The 22,826-nt window shown below is 39.4% G+C and overlaps 1 protein-coding gene across 1 annotated transcript in view; it reads left to right on the top strand.

Moving 5' to 3' along the window:
- The window catches only part of LOC118331245 (rho GTPase-activating protein 32-like), a gene marked incomplete at its 5' end in the record, with an annotated part of 44,067 nt that extends 25,853 nt beyond the window's left edge, over positions 1-18,214 (top strand). Inside the window, 8 exon segments of the mRNA XM_035666048.1 lie at positions 2,969-3,055; positions 7,328-7,465; positions 8,560-8,652; positions 9,896-10,018; positions 11,323-11,400; positions 13,541-13,622; positions 15,231-15,291; positions 18,046-18,214. Coding sequence (XP_035521941.1) covers positions 2,969-3,055; positions 7,328-7,465; positions 8,560-8,652; positions 9,896-10,018; positions 11,323-11,400; positions 13,541-13,622; positions 15,231-15,291; positions 18,046-18,214 — 831 coding nt within the window.
- Between the last annotated feature and the right edge of the window lie 4,612 nt (positions 18,215-22,826).

Raw genomic sequence — 22,826 nt, 5'->3', positions numbered from 1 at the left:
ACGTAACTCGCGTCAGCAGCAGGCAAAGACATGGCGACCTTAGATGAATGGTTTGAAAATGGGGATGCACCGTCCTGTTTAAAACCAGAGGTGTAGCAGCTTTAAGTCAGTTAAAAAGATATCAGACAAGAAATGGCAAGAGATATGTTTCCGTAGTTTACAGGGATATATTTTAAGTTCCACATTTACAAAGAAAAGGAAATATGCAGTGTTTTGCACAGTTAACCCTTACCACAGAAATAAAAAAGCATTGTAAGAGAAAATATATTCTTTAGATTTTTGTTTGAGAAATAAATAAAAAAAACATTCAGTCATCAATTGTCTTCAATCTCATTTCGTAAAAAATGAAAAAAAGATTGTGAGAAAATGATATTGTGAATTGTATTGAATCATGAGTGGAGTGTATGGTTACATCCCTAATAGGAGGTCATCAGAATGGAGCAAAGGGAGACCAGCATTACTGGAAAATCTAATTTAACTCCTGTAGTTGCATATTCCCCATCACTGTACACACAATTTACTGTTAAAAATGCAGAACAAGGCAGCAAAACATGCGGAAAGCATATTCTGAATCACAATATCACCTGTATATTGAAACACACTTCCAGTGCTTATCTAGCATTTCCCCCAACAATAACTAGAACTTGGATTTAGTACATGAGCAGTGCCCAAATGTAGAATCAGGAACTTGGCCCCCATAAAAGCAGAACCTGTGACAATGGCTCCACATTAAGTTACGGGTCACTGAGAGATGGAAAAGGCCTGTGTTGGTTGTTAAGTTTGATTTAGAGTAGCTGAGAAGAAGATACTTAATGCTTGATTCATACAGAAACAAACTACATCAAATACTCTCACAATGGGACCGTTGCTGCTGTTGTTACGGACTAGCTCTTCCAAATATAGACATTTAAATTATGGCCTTTGAGATCAACAAGTTAGGTAAGCAGATTAACAGTAATTTAGGTTGGATTGAACTGCAGAACCAAATGGCAGCCCCATTCAGACCTCTAGTGCTGACTCAGAAAAGAAAGGATATAAGTTCATGTGTCAGATAAAAACCACATCCTTGACCACTCCAGAACTGTATGCTTAACAGTTCATGGGTTAATTAAAATATATCCCTATAAGGCAAAAATATTCATTCATGTGGGATAATGTAGAGAGAACCTTAAATGCATTGAGGAAGGAGTTTTCTCTGTGGGAGATACCCACAAAAGTGACATGTATTTATCTTTTGAGCAGAGGAACTTGAGTACCACTAGAGGCCCCAGTGATATTTGGAGACGGGAAATATTTAACGTTTCCTGATTTTATGCAAAATTGGAGTTTACTGAACACCTGTAAGGTTTAAAATAATAGGATTAACGGAGGACTGTAGGTGTTGGTGGGATGAGAGAACACAAGGGACTCTTATATGCTGAATTACATGGAAGAGAGTCTGGGGATTCAGTTTTATTGGGATTACTCTCATGTACCCAGGTTTAATTAAATACAGGCTGTGTATTATATTACTGTGAGTGTGGGTCATTTATCAGGTTTAGAGAATGGAACAGTCCACGTACGCCACCATTTCAACATTAGGTTTATCTATCTGTATAACATGGTATGAGATAATGTTATCAATAAAGAACCAAGGAAAATGAGAAATATAAAGGACTATAGAGGTAATTTATGTTACAAAACACATTTCATTACCTTTTATATAGGATTGTGTGCATGAAAGGCTAGATATGCACTTCTGAATTGTCATCCAGGTACAAAAAATGAAATAAAACGTGTCCATATTGGCTTAATGCGGATTAGTATTCTTGAGAGCGAACAATTTAATGTAGGTGTAATATTATGCAACTGTGATATATGATTTTGGTTTTGTATACAATAAATAATAATTATTAACAATTAAATGCAACAGTTGCTAATAGACATTTTTCACCTAATTCATATCGAAATGGCTGCTGTGACAAAGGTCTATTACAAGTCTTGGAGAAGAATGTGAGCCAGAATTAAATTTTTATTTCTTTTCCATGAAGGTTTGAGTTGAACTTTTCTTTCTAAAGAGCATCTAACTGAGGTCTGTTTCTTAAAACGCACAAGACAGTGAAGTTGGATGAAGCTGTGAAAGAAGAGACCCGACAGCAGCTTCTTCCTTAACACAGCTGTCCATACGATTCTGCTCTCTGCTACGCATATGCTAACTGTGCCAGCGCCCCCAGCTTCATGTTTTGTTTCCTCATCTATATTTCATCAACATGTGGGCGCTCGCCACTGGTCCACTTGGAACCGTTGAGTGTAATCATCTTATACAATGTCCATTTATTTCCGGATGCTTCCTGTCAGTGGACCGCATTTGAACGTGTCCCCGTTTTCTTTCAGTTATTTTGTGTTGCCCCGTTTTTCCCAATGTAGTATAGGTAAGCACTGTCATTTTATCCTCGCTTTGTCTGGCAAGGGACAGGGATATCAGCAAGGAAAGAATTGTTCTTAGAGATGTTTCCTTTGAGTAATAATAGGACAGTGAAACTAATACTCCTAATATTGCCTTGAAATGTCCTTATGAGTAGCTTTAAAGTTAATAAAATACTTTTCCTACACTGTTTGACAACAGCTCATATTTATTTTACATCTTGTGCCGGTACTCTTCATTAAAGCTACATCATACTACACTTATGACTGAATCAGTCATGCTGCATCATGAAAAGAAAAGACTTCTCCTGCCTCGTTTTGTGCACGTTTGGCAAACCTCAGGATCGTGAATAGAATCTAAATTGACGTTTTGTGGGTTTTGTGCATGCTGTAGTGCTGTCCGCCCATGAGTTTGTAATAATGGACTTGTCAAAGGGTTTGTGAAGTTGAAGATGTTGAAGTCAGTTTTCCAAATCACCATTACCTGATTTGATATCTTTCCTTGAAATGAAATGAAAAATGCTTGTCTAATGCGGCAACCCCTCTCTTTCTCTGTATCTTTCAGTTGTCCCTCGGGGATGAACAGTGTGAAGTGACACGGAACGGCTATGAGTCCAAGGAGCTGGTGTACTTAGTTCATATTTACTGCCAGGTAAGACAGCAGACTCCACTGGGTCGACGGTGCAGTCATACAGAAATATAAATGCATACCTAACCTCCCACAGCATGCATAGACTTCATGTAATTATATACAAACTCTCACAGAGACTCAATTTTTACCTGCAAACACACACACACACACACGCGCACACACACGCACACACACGCACACACTTGCACACACTTGCACACACTCGCACACAGTCACACACACACAAAAAAACGAACCTGTCAAAGGTGATTTCCAACCCACAAATGATGGTGCATTACAACCTGTTCACATACCCAGCACAGTCCTCCCTGTGAGCAGAGGGCTGGCTCAAATTCAGACATTTTTGAAACTCCTAACTTATTGTTTCAAAAATCTAAGTTATGTGGGAATTTGGAACTGAATGGAAAAGAGCTGTGAAAGGATGCCAGGATGGGTGAGTGATTCTAAAGAATGTCGGATAGAAAGGGCTTCAGAGTGCGAGTTCTTCAAACCCAGAGGTTTTATAGACTGTACACCTGCTCCTGCATATTTTGTTACCTCTGCTGTATTTTTCAGATTTCGATGCTTATGTAGATCTCTTGGAGGATAGTAGGCCTGTCAAAATAATTATGTTATCGACTTATCATTTAAGAATGTCAGAAATATTTTAGCAAACGTGATGCCAGAATAAACAGCAGGGTTTTCCATACTATTACTATATTGCCTGTTAAGGAATGAATGACTCTATAGCCTAGTATTAGTACTAGTATTGATTTGCAATTTTTGCTCAAGGTCCAGTGTGTAACATTTAGGAAGATCTTTTGGCAGAATAGAATAGAATATTATAATAATATTCATAGGTATGTTTTCATTAGTGTGTAATCACTTGAATATAGGAATCATTGTGTTGTCGTTAACAAAGAATGTGCCGTTTTTATTTCCAGACACCACAGGTCGCCATGGAGTCCACAATGTTTCTACAGTAGCCCAAAACGGACAAGGCAAACTGACTCTAGACAGGGCTTTTTGTGTTTTTCCCTATTTTTTCAGCCAACGTAATTTCTCCTACACGCTTCACGGCCCATTCTAATTCCAAGGTTGTCAGATACATTGTTCAGTTAGCTGTAATCTGCAACTTTACCGCTAGATGCCACTAAATCCTACACACTAGTCCTTTAACAGAGCCCGAGAGTCAATTTCATGTACTGTTTTGGTTGTCGTTTTATATTTTAGTTATCAATGATATTTAAAACAATGTTTCACTGTACAATTCCAATGTCAAAATATTCTTAAGAGTTAAAAGTTAATTGCTCATGCACTGTTATGCTTATCATTATATTAGTGACATAAAAATGGTGTTAAAGGTCTAGTTTGTAGGATTTGGTGTTATTTTGCAGTGTAGTTGCAAATTGCAACTTGCTCCCTTCACCCTCCCCTTCTAAGTGCAATAGAGAAACAAGTGCAAAAAATGCAAACACCCCATTCAGAGCCAGTGTTTGGTTTGTCCCTTCTTGGCTAATGTAGAAACATGGTGGTTCAACATGGTGGACTCTATGGAAGGCGACCCGCAGTGTCTGTAGATAAAAACACCTCATTCTTAGGTAACAAAAACCCAATGGTTCCTACATTCAGGTGATTTTATACACTAATGAAAACATACCTATGAATACCCTGCCAATAGATCCTCCTAAGTGTTACACACTGGACCTTTAAAATTACAATATCATTTATCACAATTATTTCTGGGTCTTTATATATAGTCCAACAACACTAGCAACCTAGAGGATATATGTTTTCTTTTTAGATGTCTTTGTCTTTGGAATATTCAATCATTCATCGCAACAGTTACTGACAGCCGTAGTATCAGTTGCTATTATTGATGGCAGAGGCCTTATAGCGTATTCCCTTCATCTGGCACTGCTGTGTCCATAGTTGTCTCCTTCTTACAGATAGTTGTTTATTCCTTGCTTAGTTTCACTGCAAAGGTCTTGCAAAGTAGAAGTTGACTTAGTCATCTTTAAGGATCCTTTCTAAGGAGTATGTCAGAGTAAAGTAAAAAGCAAATTATTTATGCTTACATCATACACAAAGTTTTGCAAAAATAATTGATTAACCCAAAATTGGGCATAGCCTTAAAGTAGAACACACACATGCACACCAGCTGCTCAGAAGCTTTGCCTCAGCCTCCTCCAGTGACATTTTTTGATTCTGGTTTCATACATTCCACTCTACAGATCATATTCCATTTGCACGACCTTGGCAATGCCACACAAGTATGCGGCTGCGTACTTGGAAATTCCAACTTCTTACAGCCATCGGAAAACTGCTAAATCTACACTAGATCTCTCTAAAAAGGGGGGGAGAAACCTGGCAAAGAGTTGGCCTTGAGCTCTGCACTCAACAGAGAAAGTAGCACAGAAACGGTGAGATTGGTCCAGTTCCACAGACCCAGAAAAAGGGGGGAACTTGAAGCACCAGTCTAAAAGTGGGGCAGGAAAGCATGAAGAGTTCCCCTAGCCCACAGAGCCCTCCCTGCGCGTCTCCACCAGCCAGCACTTTTAAAACAGCACTAGAATCAGTGGGCTGAGGGCTGCTCTGCAGTCCCAGTCGCACAAGCCCTGGCCTCGGTACAGACGGATCTTTCTAGGCCAAATCAAAGCGAAATTCTTTTTCCACCGCTAGTTTCTCTCAGTGGGGTTTTGAGGTTTGGATTCCTGTTTTACTGGATGAAAAAGAAACAACAAATCAATGGAAGAACGCTTAGATTTAAAAAAGAAAAAGAGAAATAGTTAGATTTAATGTGGTGGATTGGGGGCAAAATTTTCTTGGTTTGCACTTGCACTGTTGACATTTAATCACTGCATTTTAATAGGAAGGGCTGAGTAAGCCGTTGATGTTCTTTGTTTATGAAGACATTTCCAATATCAAAGCATACAAGTCCATGGGAGACTTGACTTCCATTTAGATTTTTTTCAGCAATTGTATCTGAAGCATGACACAGTGTGACAGTAGTTTGGTTGATAAAGGTTTTAGTGGGCTTGTCTTAACACAGAGACTTTTCCTGTAATGTTATCCATAAATGTAATAAGAAAATATTTGGTGTCTGTATTTGACTTTGAGTTTTCAACCTCACTAGACAACCTAAGAAGCCTGCTATGGTTTGTCAAGGGGCTACACTTAACATAGATTCCCCGGGCATGTACCAAGATGTTCACAAACCAGGCCATTGATGAAATAATCTTGAATACCAATGTAAAAACATAAATTTGTGTTTTATAATGTTTTTACTAATATAACTGGTCTGTGATGAACTCTTGATTATGCTAGCTCATTAGTATAGTAGGATTACACAGTACATCATTTGAAATGTGGCGAATAGTGAAGTTGTCCGTTTTTTCTCTATTTCTCTGTTTTTCTATTTCAGGCTAGTGTCTTAACAAATGTCTCACTAATATGTAAAATCTAAATAACGCTCAGATCGACATCTGTATAAAGTACCTTCATCAGCAGCAGTCACAGGGTCACAGTAATGGTGGAGCCGCTAGATGGCAGAACACTCAAACCGATTTGTATATATTAGAGAATAAAATGGATGGAGTGGAGTGGCATGACCAGCAAAAAATACAAAATTCAGCAGGAGATAGAAATTACAGACATTTCTTGAAGTTGAACCAAAACAATTAGCTGAAAGATGCACAGTCGGGTGATAATTAACTGTTTGTCACTATGAGCGACAGCTTTCATTTTTAGATGGATAAATCACTTTTCCTCCTTTCCAAGCAGAAGGAATGTTTGAAAATCACAACCAAAAGACAAACATATATAAAGGATTATATAAATCTGGCAACGTCTTGTATTCAAAGAGTTGCCATTGTGCAGCCTGCCCTAAGGCACTCAAATGTTGGATGCTCCCGCCAGGACCTGAACGCACCAACCCAGAATAGTCTTCAAAGCAGTCCCACACAGATTCAGCTAGTTGATTATCGCATTGTACAGAAATGAATGGAAACCATTTACTATCTGGTGGTAGGAAAATGCATTCATCAAACTCAAACATGAATCCGTTCTTTAGAAACACTTGGCTGCATCAAGGTATACACAATGTTTAGCTAGGGTCACTACAAAGTGCATTGCATTTTGGGTAAACCTTACAATTCAAACACTCTTTTTTTGTGATTTCATTGTTTTAGGCACAGTTGTGTGCATTACACAGCATCAGCTTACACATAGCTGCAGTTGAATGGAATGTTTCCTCGCTGCTTACACCCGTGTGTTTTTGTTGTGGTTCTGAAGGGTCGAAGTTGGATTGTGAAGCGCAGCTATGAGGATTTCCGTGTCCTGGACAAGCACCTGCACCTCTGCATCTACGACCGACGCTTCTCCCAGCTGCCTGAGCTGCCTCGATTGGACAGTCTGACTGATCAGTCAGAGGTAGGCACCAAAAATACACATTCACACACTTGCTTAGTGGATTTCTAACTACAAACCGAAGGATTCAAGGCCGTGAGCAAAATAATCCACTAAGGAGCTTTATCGGATTTAGTTTTCATTTTCCATTTTCTTCACATTTAACTTGAGATGAATCCTGGCCACAGGTAAAATCTTATTAAAACACTTTTCTTTTTTCACGTAGAGTATGCAGTATTAATATTTTTTGGGGGATTTGGGGAACCTTGCTTTTCTTAAATTTTACACACTACATTACACTCTCACTGAACCATACATTCTTGGTCAACCCCCTAAATTAAGTGAATGATAGCTCCCCAAATGCTTTTAAAATCCAAGCTAACAAGGTATCACTTATCTAGATAAAACCTATTCCAGTTACTGTGCTTTGATATCCAATATGATCTACATGGCTTTTGACTTGGGAATGCACAGTTTGGTAATTTGCCAGCTATTCCCTCTTCAACCTGCCTGTGAAACATATTCCGAGCCACACAAAACCTTTATGGTCAGATAGAGGCTTTAAAAGGAATGCAGAGGTATCAAACACAACTGGTAAAACCAGTTTATCACTGAGGGGTAATTGTGTGTGTGGATGCTTTCAGAATAATAGCTTGACAAAGCTGCCTGCAACACACTATTATACTTTGACCAGTAGCTGTATATACAGGATTCTTAAGGTCTCAATTGTGAACAGTAAGCTACAGGAGCTGAAACTTGAAACTTGCATCCCACCACTTCTTCTCTTTAAAGTTTGCTGTCATCATTAGCTCAATCATGCAGATGCTGGGCACCGGAAACTAAAATTTGCTAAATAAAACTAAATTTGCCTTGTAATATGAAGTCATAGCTGCAAATGTCATTTCAAGTGGTTTACCACCATGCAACACTCTCTAGCTCTGTAATTAGCTGCCTGTCACTCAAGAAACACACAACAAAAGCAGCTGATGACTTTTAATGGTAATTATTAACACCCATCGTAAGAGCTCAGTTTAATGTTCAACGTTTTATTACAGCAGTAAAAAGTACCATCTGCAGTAAATGACTCTAACTGGCCCGTGTGTTTTCTTCCATCTCAGTCAGTTTCACAGATGTTGTTAGCTTACCTCTCCCGGCTCTCAGCCATCGCTGACAACAAGATCAACTGCGGGCCCGCCCTCACGTGGATGGAGGTAAGGCTGCACTGTCCTCACTCTTAAAGGAGCGCACTGACTCTTTAGCAGAAAAAAACACAATATTTTCAGTGGGCCCGAGAGCCAAAAGTCTGAGGCTTTTCTTTAGACAGCTATTATTTATTATTATTTCTGCCCTTGGATGGTCTTACCTACACATGGAATGGTCATTCAGGAAATTCTGTTGCACATTGTGAATAAGAAAAAACACTGTAGTATTATTTTCTAGTTACAAACCTGCAGGGTTTTTTAACACAATTCCAATTAATTTCATTTATTATGGATACAGTTTACATAGTAAATAGCTAAATATCCAGTGCAGTGTATCACAGCAGTTATAGCTACAGCTAATTTCCAGTGCCCAATGTAATAGCCATGCAGAGTAGGACTGCAACTAACGATTATTTTCGTTACTGATTAATCTGTCGGTCATTTTCTCAATTAATCAATTAGTTGTTTGGTTTATAAAATATCAGAAAATGGTGAACATTTTTGATTAGTGTTTTCCAAAGCCAAAGTGTCAATTGTCTTGTTTTATCTACGACCTAAAGATATTCAGTTTACTGTCATGGAGGACTGAAGAAACCAGAAAATATTCAAATTTGAGAAGCTGAAATCTTGAAAGAATTTCTCAACAAATGTCTTGAAAGGATTAATCGATTATCAAAATAGTTGCAAATTAATTTAATAGTCGACAACTAATCGATAATCAACCAATCCTTGCACCTCTAATGCAGAGGTTGCTGTTTGAATTGCTGGAGCTTTAGTCTCAAACACTGCAGAGTTATCTAATGCCGCAAAGAGAAAGACCAAAAAAGCAAAAAAAACAATCAACAAATAAGGAAAGGAAGACAAATGGTGACAGAAAGTCATTGCAGATTAAAACCAGGAACTGGGGCCTTATAGTCTCCTACTTTGCTGTATAAGATTAATGTAAATTTCTATAGCTACAGGATTACTATAGCAATACTTTTATATTGCTGTACTGTTACTAAAGCCTTGTTTCTAGCTATCCCCATACTAATCCATTTCTTTTCAGCAGCAGAAATCCTTGAATAAGCTGATAGAAAAGGAATTGCTGAATTTCTTCTCCACTCTACCAAAATCGCTTTTTTTGGCATGGCTATTATATAGTCATGTTTCTGTATCTTTTCTACCCGTTTGATCGTTAGCTAATGTCTATGAAATGATGTGTAAGTTGTGTGTGTGTGTGTGTGTGTGTGTGTGTGTGTGTGTGTACTAGGTCGACAATAAGGGAAATCATCTGTTAGTCCATGAAGAGTCGTCTATCAATGTGCCAGCTATTGCTGCTGCCCACGTCATCAAGCGCTACATCGCACAGGCCTCAGACGAGCTGTCCTTTGAGGTGACAACAACAACAGTTCTCTCTCTCTCTCACTCACACACACACACACACTTCTCTCTCTATGTCTATATGCTGAAATTCCATTTGAATTCCTCGCTGATATTTCCTCAGCTGCTTGACAGTGATGGCCTTTGCACACCAATTTTGTATGCGTTTTTTTAATCCATCATCCGATGAAAATCATTAGTCTGATGTCCTTTGTTAATCTCACAATTCAAGACAGAGTCATCCACCCATGAGGATGATTTTGTGCTCCTCTCTCTTAAAAGTAGAAAAAGATAAAGGAAATATTGGGTCAGAGGTGTCAAGACCAGGGAGAGTTTCACCTGCTAATAAAGGAGCTATCTGCTCCTGCAAAGCCTGACACCATTGTCGCTCTGTCTCTCGCTCATTCTCTCTCATTTCCTCCCTTGCTTCTCTCCACTGGTTGCCTGATGTCAGACAGAAGTGTCAACTCGCTGGAGCAGGTGGATTTGAAGGTCTGGATACAGACACCTCCACTGGAGGATCCTCTGTAGGCTGTCGCCACTCTCTGCTCGAGTTTGCATTTGTGCACCGTGGCTACAAGAGGCTGAGCTGTCCTCAATCTCCGTGTCCACACTGTCGCTCTCTCTCTCTGTCTCTGTGCTGTCCTCTTTCTTTTGACGGTTGCGAAAAATACAGGAAATCAAACTTATTCTGAAAACATTAAAGCTGCAGTAGGTAACCTTTATAAAAAATACCTTTTTGTCATTATTGCTGAAATTGGAAAGATATAAAGAAGCTTTGAGTTGGAGGCTTGAAAATAGTTGATTGATCTCCTTCCCAGGGTTTTCCCAGGGGCACTAGGAGGAGCCAGAGGAACTGATTGTTTCACAGATTATCTGTCTCATGTACTACTGTCAGGATATAGGGAAGGTTTCAGCAAATATAACCTACTGCAGCTTTAATGACGGACAAAAGTTTTGGAGTTGTGTAAATGTGATCAACAAAGTGTGAGGTGGTACCTTACAAAATACGGACTTGGTGTGCAAAGACCTTAAGAAAGAAAGAGAAAATGGACTGCAGCAGCAATAAAGCTGTCCTCTCGATACAAATGTTTACTGTGAGCAAATTCAGAATAGGCTAAAAAGGTAACTGAATACTTTCTGAAACAGTCAAATTGCTCAGAACATATTTTCCAAAATGTTGCTTTTGCGATTGATAGTTCAAGCCTCGCTATGTAACGTCTTCATTTTTAGCAGTCATTGATGTCTTCTATGGACCGAGGTAAAGGGACAATCAGACACATCTTTAATCTTTCCTCCCTCTGTTGCTCTCTGTAGGTTGGCGATATTGTGTCAGTGATTGACATGCCCCCGAAAGAAGACACCACGTGGTGGAGGGGCAAGCATGGCTTTCAGGTACGCAGCTCACATAACACTTTGCAGGCTGGGGGCAACAAAACTCAATGTCTCTTCTCCTGGCTCTAAATGTTTGATTAGATTTGTACTTGAGGCATTTCAAGGACAAGGAGAGAATGCTGCTTTGTAAAGCAGATTTGAAATACTCAGAGTTTGTCCAAAGACAAAGCAAAGAAACAAATCCTCTTTTATGTGAATCTTTTGAGCAGATTACAGGGTGTGTGCCTCCTGCTGTAACGCTGAACTCATTCATATTCCTTCGCAGTCATCAGTACAATCCTATAACACACTGAAACTTGCGCTGTTCAAGATTAAGTCGACTTCAGTTCTCCCAGTTTCAGCTCTCAGCATCAGAGCATAGATAGACTATTTTTGAATTTTGCCTCTAACTGAAATCAAGATGAAGATAAATTTAGAAACTTAGTAACACATAATAAAATGTTTGTGCATATATCTGTTTTGAAACTATAAGAAAACAAACTGTTAAATTAACAGCCTTTCTGGTTATTACAATTTTGAAAACACAGAGGAAATTCTGTGCTGTACATTGGGTGATATCCACTTGATTTGATTATACTTTTATGCATCAGATTATGTAGTACTAACTGTGTCCAGTGGATTTAAACCATCTCCAAAGTAAATGTTTAGGATTAAAGATAATTTATTTTCTGCTCTCGATGATCTCAGACAAATCCCAAATGGTCAACCAGGTCAGTCCCAGGAGCTGACTGTGTGATGAGCGGCTGCCTTTGCAAATCAGGAGCTGAATCCACGTAGAATGTGGCCTCAGATTCAACAAAAACTGCAGTGCACATTTTCCTTGCCTCCTTTTCTTAGTTAGCCCTGTGTCTCTAAATTGTGGTCCAATAATGTCAGAATGAAACTCTTACATTATTATTAATTCTGCCCATCATTTATTTTCAACCTTAAAACCTAAACTCTACTGAAGAGATTACATTAGTTGCAATCAGAAGCTTTTCAGTGCAGCAACAAGGCCTGGTCTTAAGGCTCTAGTCTTGCTGAACCTCCTCTGACCTGCTGCCCCCTCTCCACACAGCCCTCTGTGTGTTTTGGTTCTCTGCCTACAAGTAGTAGCCCTGCCAGTCAGGCTCACTGACAGGGTGGCAGCCAGGACGCACTCACTGATCAGTTATATTCCAGACGAGCTGTCTGCCCTCCTCTGGACTGCACAGCTTCTCCTTCTGAACAAACACATGGAGAGACTGTCTTCCATATGGATGCTGACTTTGAGCCAATAGAAACCTGACTTTCATATATATCAGATCTGCACTTTGTAGATTCATACTAACCGTGGCTGAAACTCAAAGGGGACTTGTGTTGGGGGAACTAAGTTGAGGGATTAAGTGACAGAACCACACCTGCAGTACCACCTGTATCCATTAGGGGGTAGTCAGCCAGTCATTAATGTTAAGAGGTTGTGTGTGTTTGAGCTTCATCTGGTAGTCCTATACAATGTAGAGTTTAAGTTCAGTTTTCTTTTTTTAAATTTTGGTTCTTTAAAAGCAAAACGCAGCTGTACCAAAGAGTGATACCTTATGTGTGAACACCCCCTAGAATTTGATTAAAATTACCCCAAATCCTGGAAATAATTTATGTTGTCCTGGAAAATTTTTATTGTATTTTAGCTCCTCACTTACATTGCCATATTTTTTTTAAAACAAGACATTCTTCTTGATTTGAACTGTGACCTATGGGCTGTGGCTACATGGTGAGAGGAAAATTCTTCTGCCACAGCAGAAAAACAAGCTGTGGTGATCCAAGAGTGCCACAAAAGCGAGGTAACACAGTGTCACACAAATAATTCTGACCACCTACCTGTAATAAACAGACACTTTATCATGAACTTTATCATTAAAAAATAATCAATACAAGGCAATCAGTTAGATGACTGTTTGGGAGTAAGTGCTGTCCTGTGTTGTCAATAAAAACTCCTGGAAAATGTCCTGGAAAGGTGCTGAAATTCTTAAAAAGAGGGAATCCTGTCAGGTGATTGATGTAACAACCACACCTCAGTGCAGAGACTGTGTTGTCACTCCCTCTGTCTTCATTTTATTATCTAAATCCGATTGCACTTCCTCCCCACCTCACCCTGCCTGTCTCACTCCTGTACTGTCTCCAGGTTGGCTTCTTTCCCAGCGAGTGTGTGGAGCTCATAAATGATAAAGTGCCGCAGTCCATGACCAACACCGTGCCAAAGCCAGGTACTCCTTCTCCTCCTCTTAAACCATTCACAGGAAATGTGTTGGAAGGAAGTTGTCACTGAGGGCAGTTAATGCCCACTGGTATGGCCGCGTATTCAGGAAGCGGTTAGGTTTGTGATGAATGATGTGGCCCGGGGTCGTGTGTATGTGTGTGGTGTGACAGACTTGTGTCATGGAATTAATTTTGTATTAAAAAAAGAGCTCTAGAGTGGATTTCTAGTGTAATATCTTTACGCCACCATTTCATAATTTTGAATGAGTGAAATGCAGTGGAGGTATAGATATTGCCTAACCTGAAAATGAAATATACAGAGCTCTGTTAGAGGCCTTTGCCTGTTTTCATTTAACTGAATTACGACACATAATCATCAGTATAAAGATAATATAATTTAAATTTATGAGCATGTTAAAGTGAAAGGAAACCCATAATTCTGATACGTCATCCCCTGAAATAGCCCGCTAATCATGTTATATTGACTCAGCACTATGCAAATCCACTGCAAATAACTGTGCTAATCTATTGCTGTCCAGAGCAAACAGATAAGCTCTTTAGCACATGCCTGAGAGTGTCAAAGACAAAAGTATAACATAAACCCTTGTGGAATCAAAGAGAGTGCTTAACAACATTTGCCGGCTGCGACACACACTCAAGCTCAACTTGAACTTTGCCCTCGCTCTGAATTGCACACTGCAGTGCCCGACAGAAATAGCAGCTCACGTAATGTTGACCGAGCTCTTTTGATCAAACCTCAATGTCTTGTACGTATCCACGTCAGATCTTCCAAAGCCAAAGACTGATTAAAACAACATGACTCGCTGTCACAGCGAGTGGGGTGGGGGAGTGGAGTCGGGGTTCCTAACCATTGAAAAGCCTCAGAGACTCTGGGGTCTGCATTAAGTGATGACACAGCAACCCCACAAGATGCACAATTATGAGGGTTGATATAGGCGCATGGTGTTATCTGTGCCAACTCAAGTTTTCAGCCTTTCAGACTGTGTGACTGATTAGAAATCCATGTTGTGGTGTACAGTTAACTGTTGCAGTACACGCACAGCACACTCCACAGTATTAATCTGCCTGCCCACTCCACTGCTTTTGAGCAATGTTTCAATGCTTGTTGCTCTTCTTTGTTTTTTGCATGTGTCCTTATTTGTCAATCATGCATTTTTCCCTCTACAGAGTATCCGCAGGTCAAGTATATTATTTAAATATTCTGAATACATATTTTTAGATATCTTTGTTGATCTTTGTTATTGAATATGTTCTTAAGCTATGGTTAATCGAAATATGTCATTGGTTTATATTCTGCATACCGTAGTAATATCCAGTCTAATATTTGGTCTTCTAAAACCTGCAGATGCCCTGTTGTCAGTAGTATTAACATGACTCTAAATGAGCAGATCCTGGATCAAGTTCATTTTTAGCAGTTCCAGAACAAACAACTAAATGTGATGCTGTTAAATGCCCGTTTGTGTCAAAACTGCACTGCTTGTTCTTCACTGCAATGCACCATTAATACTGTTGTTGTCTCTGTGCACAGGGATGTACAGTAGTTTTAGCATGTGTCTTGATTTGTTGCATTTTTGACTGTGACTCCTCTGCCTCAGCCTCCCCCTGCTCTGGCCTGCAGCCTGCTTCTTGGAGTCTCTTCCCTCCCTGTGCGTGTTGGTATACACACTTCATCCACCTGTCACTCCACCTATACTCACTCACACACAAAATGCATTTGCACATTTGGACTTGTATGACATTTTGTTCATCCAAGTTTGAATGGAGTTAAAGTTGTAATCCTTAAGTTTAAGTCTTGGTTGATTTGACAATACCCATGGTCAATGGTAGTAACTGGGTAGTAAGTGCTGTTTAGTACTAATCTGTCAAAAATACAACAGTAGAGCAACTGGTGTGTCTGTTTACAGCACAGCCAAACAAGCTTACATAGTTTTAACAAATAATAACAATAACAATAATAATAATTGGCCTTTTATTATCATGCCGCAAGCAACCGCCTTCTGATTTCATGCTGCACACGATGCAAGTGGTTTTCCACAACAGTTGAGTTGGTTAACTTGCTGAAGAGTTGGAGGTGTGCAGCGTGTCGCCCGTAGCTCTTTCTTTAACACCTCACTGTGGCAGCTCCTGACTGTTCCATTACCACTAGAAATACTTAAAACATAAAATGCCATAGCACTAACTTTGGTGAACAATACATTGCAAATTCTGTGACTGCTTCACCATAAAAGTGTTTTTTACCAATGCTTTTAGTGTGAACTAGCACTTGCAGCAGCAGCAGGAAACGTTTGGTCAGCATCAGCAATAAGTTAAAGGTCCAGTGTGTAACATTTAGGAGGATCTGTTGGCAGAAATGGGATATAATATCCATAGGAATGTTCACCTGAAAATAAGAATCGTGAGGCGAGGGTGTTACACAATGGTCCTTTAAATACAGCTCTAGGGTAGGTACTATAGGCAATTTGAATGTATGTCGGAATAGCGGACCCTGCCACCAACAATGAAAACTCCTTATATAGTAATTTTAATTACAGGAATATAAATGCCACAGGCAGAATGGCTATTTCTTGGAAAAATGCCGACCATAAATATTGTAAAAGACTGGATTATTTCAGAAAAAAATTTAAGGATTATAACTTTAAAGTTAAATTGAAGTTCTCTAATGCGAGAAAAACTTATTGTGAATGCAAAGTTTCTTTAATTGAGTATACTTTCATTGCTAAAAAGTTGTTTTTATCTGTATGCTGTCTCATAAAACAGTTTATTGCTTTAGCATCAAAAGTATAATTTCTATGCAAAGCTACTGGAGCTCACAGTCCCAAAATACACAGTTGCTCTGTTCTCTAATTGAATGTTCTTCCCTCTGGCTGATTCTCTTCATGTCTCCATCGCCCATCCATCCATCTTCTGTTTGGTCCATCTGGTTCCATCGGGCTGCAGTGCAGACTTGGGACGATGGAGGAGTGTAATACAGGGACAGTGCATGGGTGGGCCGACCCGCTTAACCACTACAGCCTAAGTTCAGGTAGAACAAAATCCTTTGGTGTGCTGCACCGCCACCCACCTAACCAAAGACTAAACTCCCAACAACCCAAGTGATGTTTTGCACTGTGTGACTCTAATACAACTAGTCTGTAAACCAGTTATCAGTACTCTAAAACTGATAAAAATGTACGCTTTCTGGTGTATCATTAACAAGGCGCAGACCTTTTCACAAAAAGTGTCCTGTCTGTGAACCTTTAACACACTTATTCACATTTCTCTACCACCTCAGTTGGTAAGACCAATAATGGACTTTAGCCACATCTGGTTGTACAGTAATAAGTAGAGCCATGATTGCACAGTAATGTGCAATTAGGTCTTTTTCCTAGTATATGTGTGTGTGTGTGGTGTGTTTTGTTTGTGTGCACTTGCTTTCACTGGAATTGTATAAACTTTGTATTAAGAAACAGTGTTCTGCGTTATGATGCAATTAATGGCCATATTTCCCTTTTAAAGGTTATTTATGTGAGGATTTAAACAATAAATAGGCAGGCAAAACAACTATTAGCCAATGTAAAAATATAGTGGAGTATGGTGTTACTTATCGCCAGCGCTCCTCTGGTTGTTTCTTACATAGCTGTGTGCAGCTGAGTGGAAACAAGCTTGAAAACTGCTGTTTTTCTCATCTATGTTTAAGGATTTACTTTAACCAATCCAGAGTTAGTGATTGTTGAAACAGTGGAAAGACTAACAAAGACTGTTCTGGTGAGTTTTATTTTGTTTCTGGCCACTCTGAATAAAATTACGATGTTATAATGATATGTGAGGTAAAATTAGCTTTTTTGTCTATGGACTACTGAGAATAACAATCTGTGCCTATCGGTGGCAAAAACGCGCACTGTTAGTAGACGTACTTTGATGGGTGGATTTGTTTCCAAGGATTAACCTTTTCACAAATACTTTCAAATCTAACTCTGTGAATTAAGGGTTTATTTTCGACCAAACCAGAGTTGATGATTGTTGAAACAGTGGAAAGACTAACAAAGGTGGGGAGTTTTATTTTATTTCCCATTGTTTTGGTCTGACATGCTGGTGCTCTAGTGTAACGCCCGGTGGCAAATTAATTTCATAAATATAACCTGTAAGTTTGTTACTTAAAGTCCTTCTGCATTGTAATATTCTTCTTAGTCACACCGCTGTATTTTTAATCTGCTTCAGGTTTTATCTATTTTTTTAAATCTAGGTTTTGAGTCTATTTTGCATCTGTCTGTAAAAGAAAAACTGTATACTGTATATAAAAGTTTTAATATTAGACGTAGTGATGTAAAAATACAACCCCACATTTCATATTTTGCTCTCAAAAGAGAGTTATCTCTTTTAACTATCCCTCTCACCCCTGTTTTTCTTTCTTTTTCTGTTTCGCCCCTTAAGGTGTATGCAAATTACTTCAGGGGTGAGCCAGGTTACTACAGCATTTCTCAGAGTGGCTGAATGTACCCTGTGTCTGGACGGGGGCCAGCTGTGTTTGTGTGTGTCTGTTTGGTCGAAGCTGAAAGGGCGCGGCAGGGGTGCCGTGGTGCTAGGTCTCGACCGGCCTTGATTTATTTAATCCTTTTACAATGAGGGGGCCTGTAAACCCATCCATTGAGCGTTAAGCTTTGTCCTGCAACAGTAAGAATCTCTGTCTCCCTCTCCATGGTGACTGAAAGAGCACATTCCTGCAGGGAGCCACACAGCATTGGAAAAATATGCTTGCTCTGCCTAGATCCACTCTGCTCACCACTAACCTTTGCTGTTTTCCAGTCAAACCATGGAAATTGTTAACATGGCGCACTGCTCCAGTTAAAACGGAGACGATATAAGCTATTAGGAGTTATTAGTCCTCCGAGTCTGTGTGCTGGTGTTGGTGTGGCTGTGGAATCTGAGAACAGAGACTACTCTCTTCACAGTAAAAATAGACTCTTTTGTTGACATCGGTGTGAAAACAAAGAGTTGTGAGATTTGGATTATTTATGACAGTCGACCTTCTTTCCTCCCCAGACAGCCCAATAGACCTACCAGTTACTGACCCAGATGTAGAGCCCCCCTCTGTTCCCCTTCTCAGTGCAGGCCTTCGTCATGTCTGGGGACCAGTGATTTGGGCAGCTGTGAGCATACATGAGCCAAGACAGCTGGTTGAGTGAGGGGAAGAGGAAGGGATATGAGGAGAGAATGTGTGAGACAGAGTAAGATTTGTCCTCCTGTTCCCGAGGATCTCAGATCATTTCCTGGTGCTCTGGTACTGGGCTGTGAAACTATTTAAGTAACTTGTTGTTCTGTAGCTTCAGTAAGAGACTGTTGTTGTGGACAGCATCTTTGTTTGTGGGAGGCAGCTTGTGATTACATACTGACAATTCAGGGTGTCATAACCATGTGTATAAAGCACAAAGATCATTTTTTACATATTTGCTGCCAAATGTTTGCAAATAAGTATCTGTAGTTGCATTACACAAAGCCTTATTGCATCATTATTGTGATATGTTGCATTGGTGTTATTACTAAAATAATTGATTATGTACTTTGTTGTTGCAAAGCTCACATGCTATTAAAGCTGCAGTAGGTCATTTTAATATCATATATGTCATATCTACTGAAACTTTCACTATATCCTGACAGTAGTACATGAGACTAATCTGTGAAAAAATCAGGTACCTCTGGCTCCTCCTAGTGCTTCTAACCAATCAGAGCCAAGAAAGATAATTGATTGCTGAGTCTCATTTAATCAACAATCTCAACAATCAATTATCTTTAAGCCTCAAACCTAAGGTGTCTTTCCATTTTTCTTGGCTCTGATTGATTGTTTTAATCCGGGCTCGGTAGATTCTTGAAAATCCCATTAGGAGCACTAGGAGGACCCAGAGGAACCTGATTTTTTTCACAGATTGTCTGTCTCATGTACTACTTCTAGGACACAGTGAAAATGTCAGCAAATATGACAGTAATTTTCATTAAAGTTACCTACTGCAGCTTTAACCAGCAGATAGGAATTGAGATTTACAGCCGTGTTTATGGTAAACAGCATAGCTTTTTGCTCCTGTACATTGAACTTTGTATGCAACTGAAAAATACACTTCCTCGTTTTTTCTGTATCCCTGGAGTGAAAAAAACTGTTCACATCCTTGCAAAATAGCAGCTGTATGATAGCTGTCATCCTGTTATATGCAATATGACATCAGGGTAGGAGATCACTACTTCCTGTATAGATTACTGGGGTTTTTCAGCACATTGCTAATAGTCTTCAGTCCTAAAGGCAAACTCCACCTGCTGCTTTACTGTCTCAGCCATCTCAATGACGACCAAACTGCCTCCGACTGTTCTAAAAGTGCCAAATTAATGATTTTTATTTATTTAAATTTATTTCAGTAGGTATCGTGAGAAAAGTATAAAAGTAAAAAGCACTGTATATACAAAGTGGACAAATCAGGTAGAGGAGAGAGAACTCCAAACTCACTGTATCTTGTTTATGCAGCCCCATGCTATCCATTACAGCTCCTCCTCATGATCAGCTCAGGGAGAAAATGGTAGGACGGTTTCACTATGTACTTTCAGAAGTTAACCATTTCACCAGTCAGTCATTAAAGTTGTTTGAGTTGACCTTAGTTTGACTTTCTCATTAACTTTTCCCAGTGCGTTGAGTAAGTGCTCTGTGATATTAGAGGAAAAAAACAGTTTTATAGAGAATGACGATGTATTAAAGTAAAAGTACTGGTTCTGCAAAAAAAAACTACTTACTGATATATTAATATATATTACATTATTAGATAATTAATACTGATGCTTAATGTTGTACCTAGTTTGAACTAATTTATATACAGTTAGGTAGTTTAGTCCAGTGGTTCTCAATCTAGGGGTCAGGCCCCTCAAAGGGTCACAAGATAAACCTGGGGGTTTCGAGATGACTAATGTGGTAGGAAAGGTAAGGAAGATAAAAACTTACTTATGTTTCACAGATTTTGTACTTTTTGTTTGGACTAACTCTTTGCCTTTATGTGAAATATTGGATAAAGTGACCTCTTTAATTCAAATGAAACCGTCTGAGAAGTACAAAATGGAAATGTCTCTTTGGTGGAACTGCTAACATCTCATAGACATCTTTTTTGTAAGATGTCACAAGCCAAAACCAGCCAATTTTGTCTTCTCATCATGTTTTTATGTAAAATCTTAATTTGTAAAGTAACCAGTAACTATAGCGAAGAACATTTCCCTCTGAATAGTAGTGAAATAGAAGAATCAAGTAGCATAAAATTCAAATATCCCAAAGTACTAGTACCTTAGAACTTCACTTGAGTAGATGTACTTAGTTACTTTCCACCGCTGAAGATGGAAAATATCAGACGGTGTACGTGTAGAGAAATTTAAGGATCAGCCCAAACTTGTTATACACGTCAACTTGAAGCAATTACATGCTGTGGAGAACACTGACTGCAGTCTTGTGATTCTGGACCAACAACAAATTAGTTAGACTTTATTTTGACTCAACATGTCTGCTTAGGGACTAAACCAGTTAAGGAATTAATAAGATAATGCTTTCAGGGGGCTGAGGGGCCCCTCAGAGGGGATAGCAGATTTAAAGTCAAGGCAAGGGTTAGGGTTATCCTGTATGTTGTTTAAGGTGGACTGAATCATTGTGACATTGTCCGCGAGTGTCAGCTGGGGGTCGGTCAGTCGGTCGGCAGCGTACAAGACTTTGAGAGTCTCTCTCCCAACCTAACACCAGACCAGTTGGAGCCTGATGAGTTGTTTGATTGTGTCAGTCTGGGCGGACACTGAAACTGTAAACCTGGCAGCAGCCAAGGGGAGATTAGGTCAGGGGGGAAGAAAATGAGAATAACAGGAAGTTTACTCTACTTCCACTCTCATAGTAACTGTGTATCATAGTTCCTCAACCTAATCCAGTCTAGAGGGTTTGTAGCAATTTTATGAAACTTGTATACAGGCCTTGAATTACACAACTAGTATATTTGCCTAAGTAAGTAATTATTGTAATTAAACAATTGTTAAATTTGGAGAGTTACGACAGAATAATAGCGGGGATGCTGCTTGTTAGGAGTGTGTGTGTGTACAGTGTAAAGGAGTGTTTTCCACTGTGTAAACCCAACAGTTTGCCTCTTGGCTGCCAACTCCTGTGCTACCTTCAAATGCTGTAGGAAATATTAGTACATGTTCAAGTCAGTAGTGTGAACATGAAGCATGAGGTACAGGGGTGTAGTGTGCTGAAGGGAAGCGTACATGAACACTGTGAGAACCTGATGGCCACAGGGTTGTACATCTATGCTCTGCTCTTCTGTAAGATTTTATGATTACATTAGTATAGTAGCACTCAAATACAGCAATGCTTTACAGTATTTACAGACTCTGGCCTTGGGTATTGGAGCTCAGAAGGAGTGTGACTACAGGCATGACAAAGTGTTTTTGCTTTATTATATCAACTGCTGTTTAGGCCCACCCACTTCCAGTCCTTCATATAAGTAGAGATGCAACGATGCATCGCATTTAGCATATATAATTTGACCTGTTATGGCCCATTTTAGACTAATTATTTTTTAATGCCACCTTTAGATATTTCTATTCAATGCTTTACTAATGTGCCAAAATAATAAAACTGTCATGGTGACGACCATAATGCCACACTCGAAGCTTCAAAGTGGTACTCCACAAACCAATGGGGGACGTCACGATAGGTTCACACTTGGGTTCAAATGTCTTAATTTCCAAGTAAATATTGATATATGTGATTGTTGGTAATTAAAACAGCATATATTTCTACCACCCCTTAAAGTCTCCATGCTACGCCATGAACATCTCTCGAGATCTGCCTCTGTAGAGGATGTCACCTTGGGCTTTGGGAAAAACATTTTCCACCATTTTCTGATATTTATGGACCAAACAGCAAATCAGTTAATCATGAAAGTAATGAAATACTTAATCGATAATGAATACAATCTTAAATTGCAGCCCTGTGTATGAGATTTACTTAAATAAAACTCGCAGCTTTGTTAGACTGGGATTAACAATCTGTGATTTCCATATTTCCGGGTGCGCTTGAAGGCAGCATATGAGGGGTTGTAAAGCAATCTGTGGAAGCGGAGCTAGCTCTGTGTGTGTGAGTGTATGTGAACACTAGCTGACAGAGCACAGTCTGCCGCCGACCTCCCCTGCTCGTTGGGTCTAAA

The sequence above is a fragment of the Morone saxatilis genome, unplaced genomic scaffold (genome assembly GCF_004916995.1).
Source record: "Morone saxatilis isolate NCDOM2014 unplaced genomic scaffold, NCSU_SB_2.0 Contig20, whole genome shotgun sequence".
NCBI lineage: Eukaryota > Metazoa > Chordata > Actinopteri > Moronidae > Morone > Morone saxatilis.
This window is presented reverse-complemented; position numbering and strand designations above follow the sequence as displayed.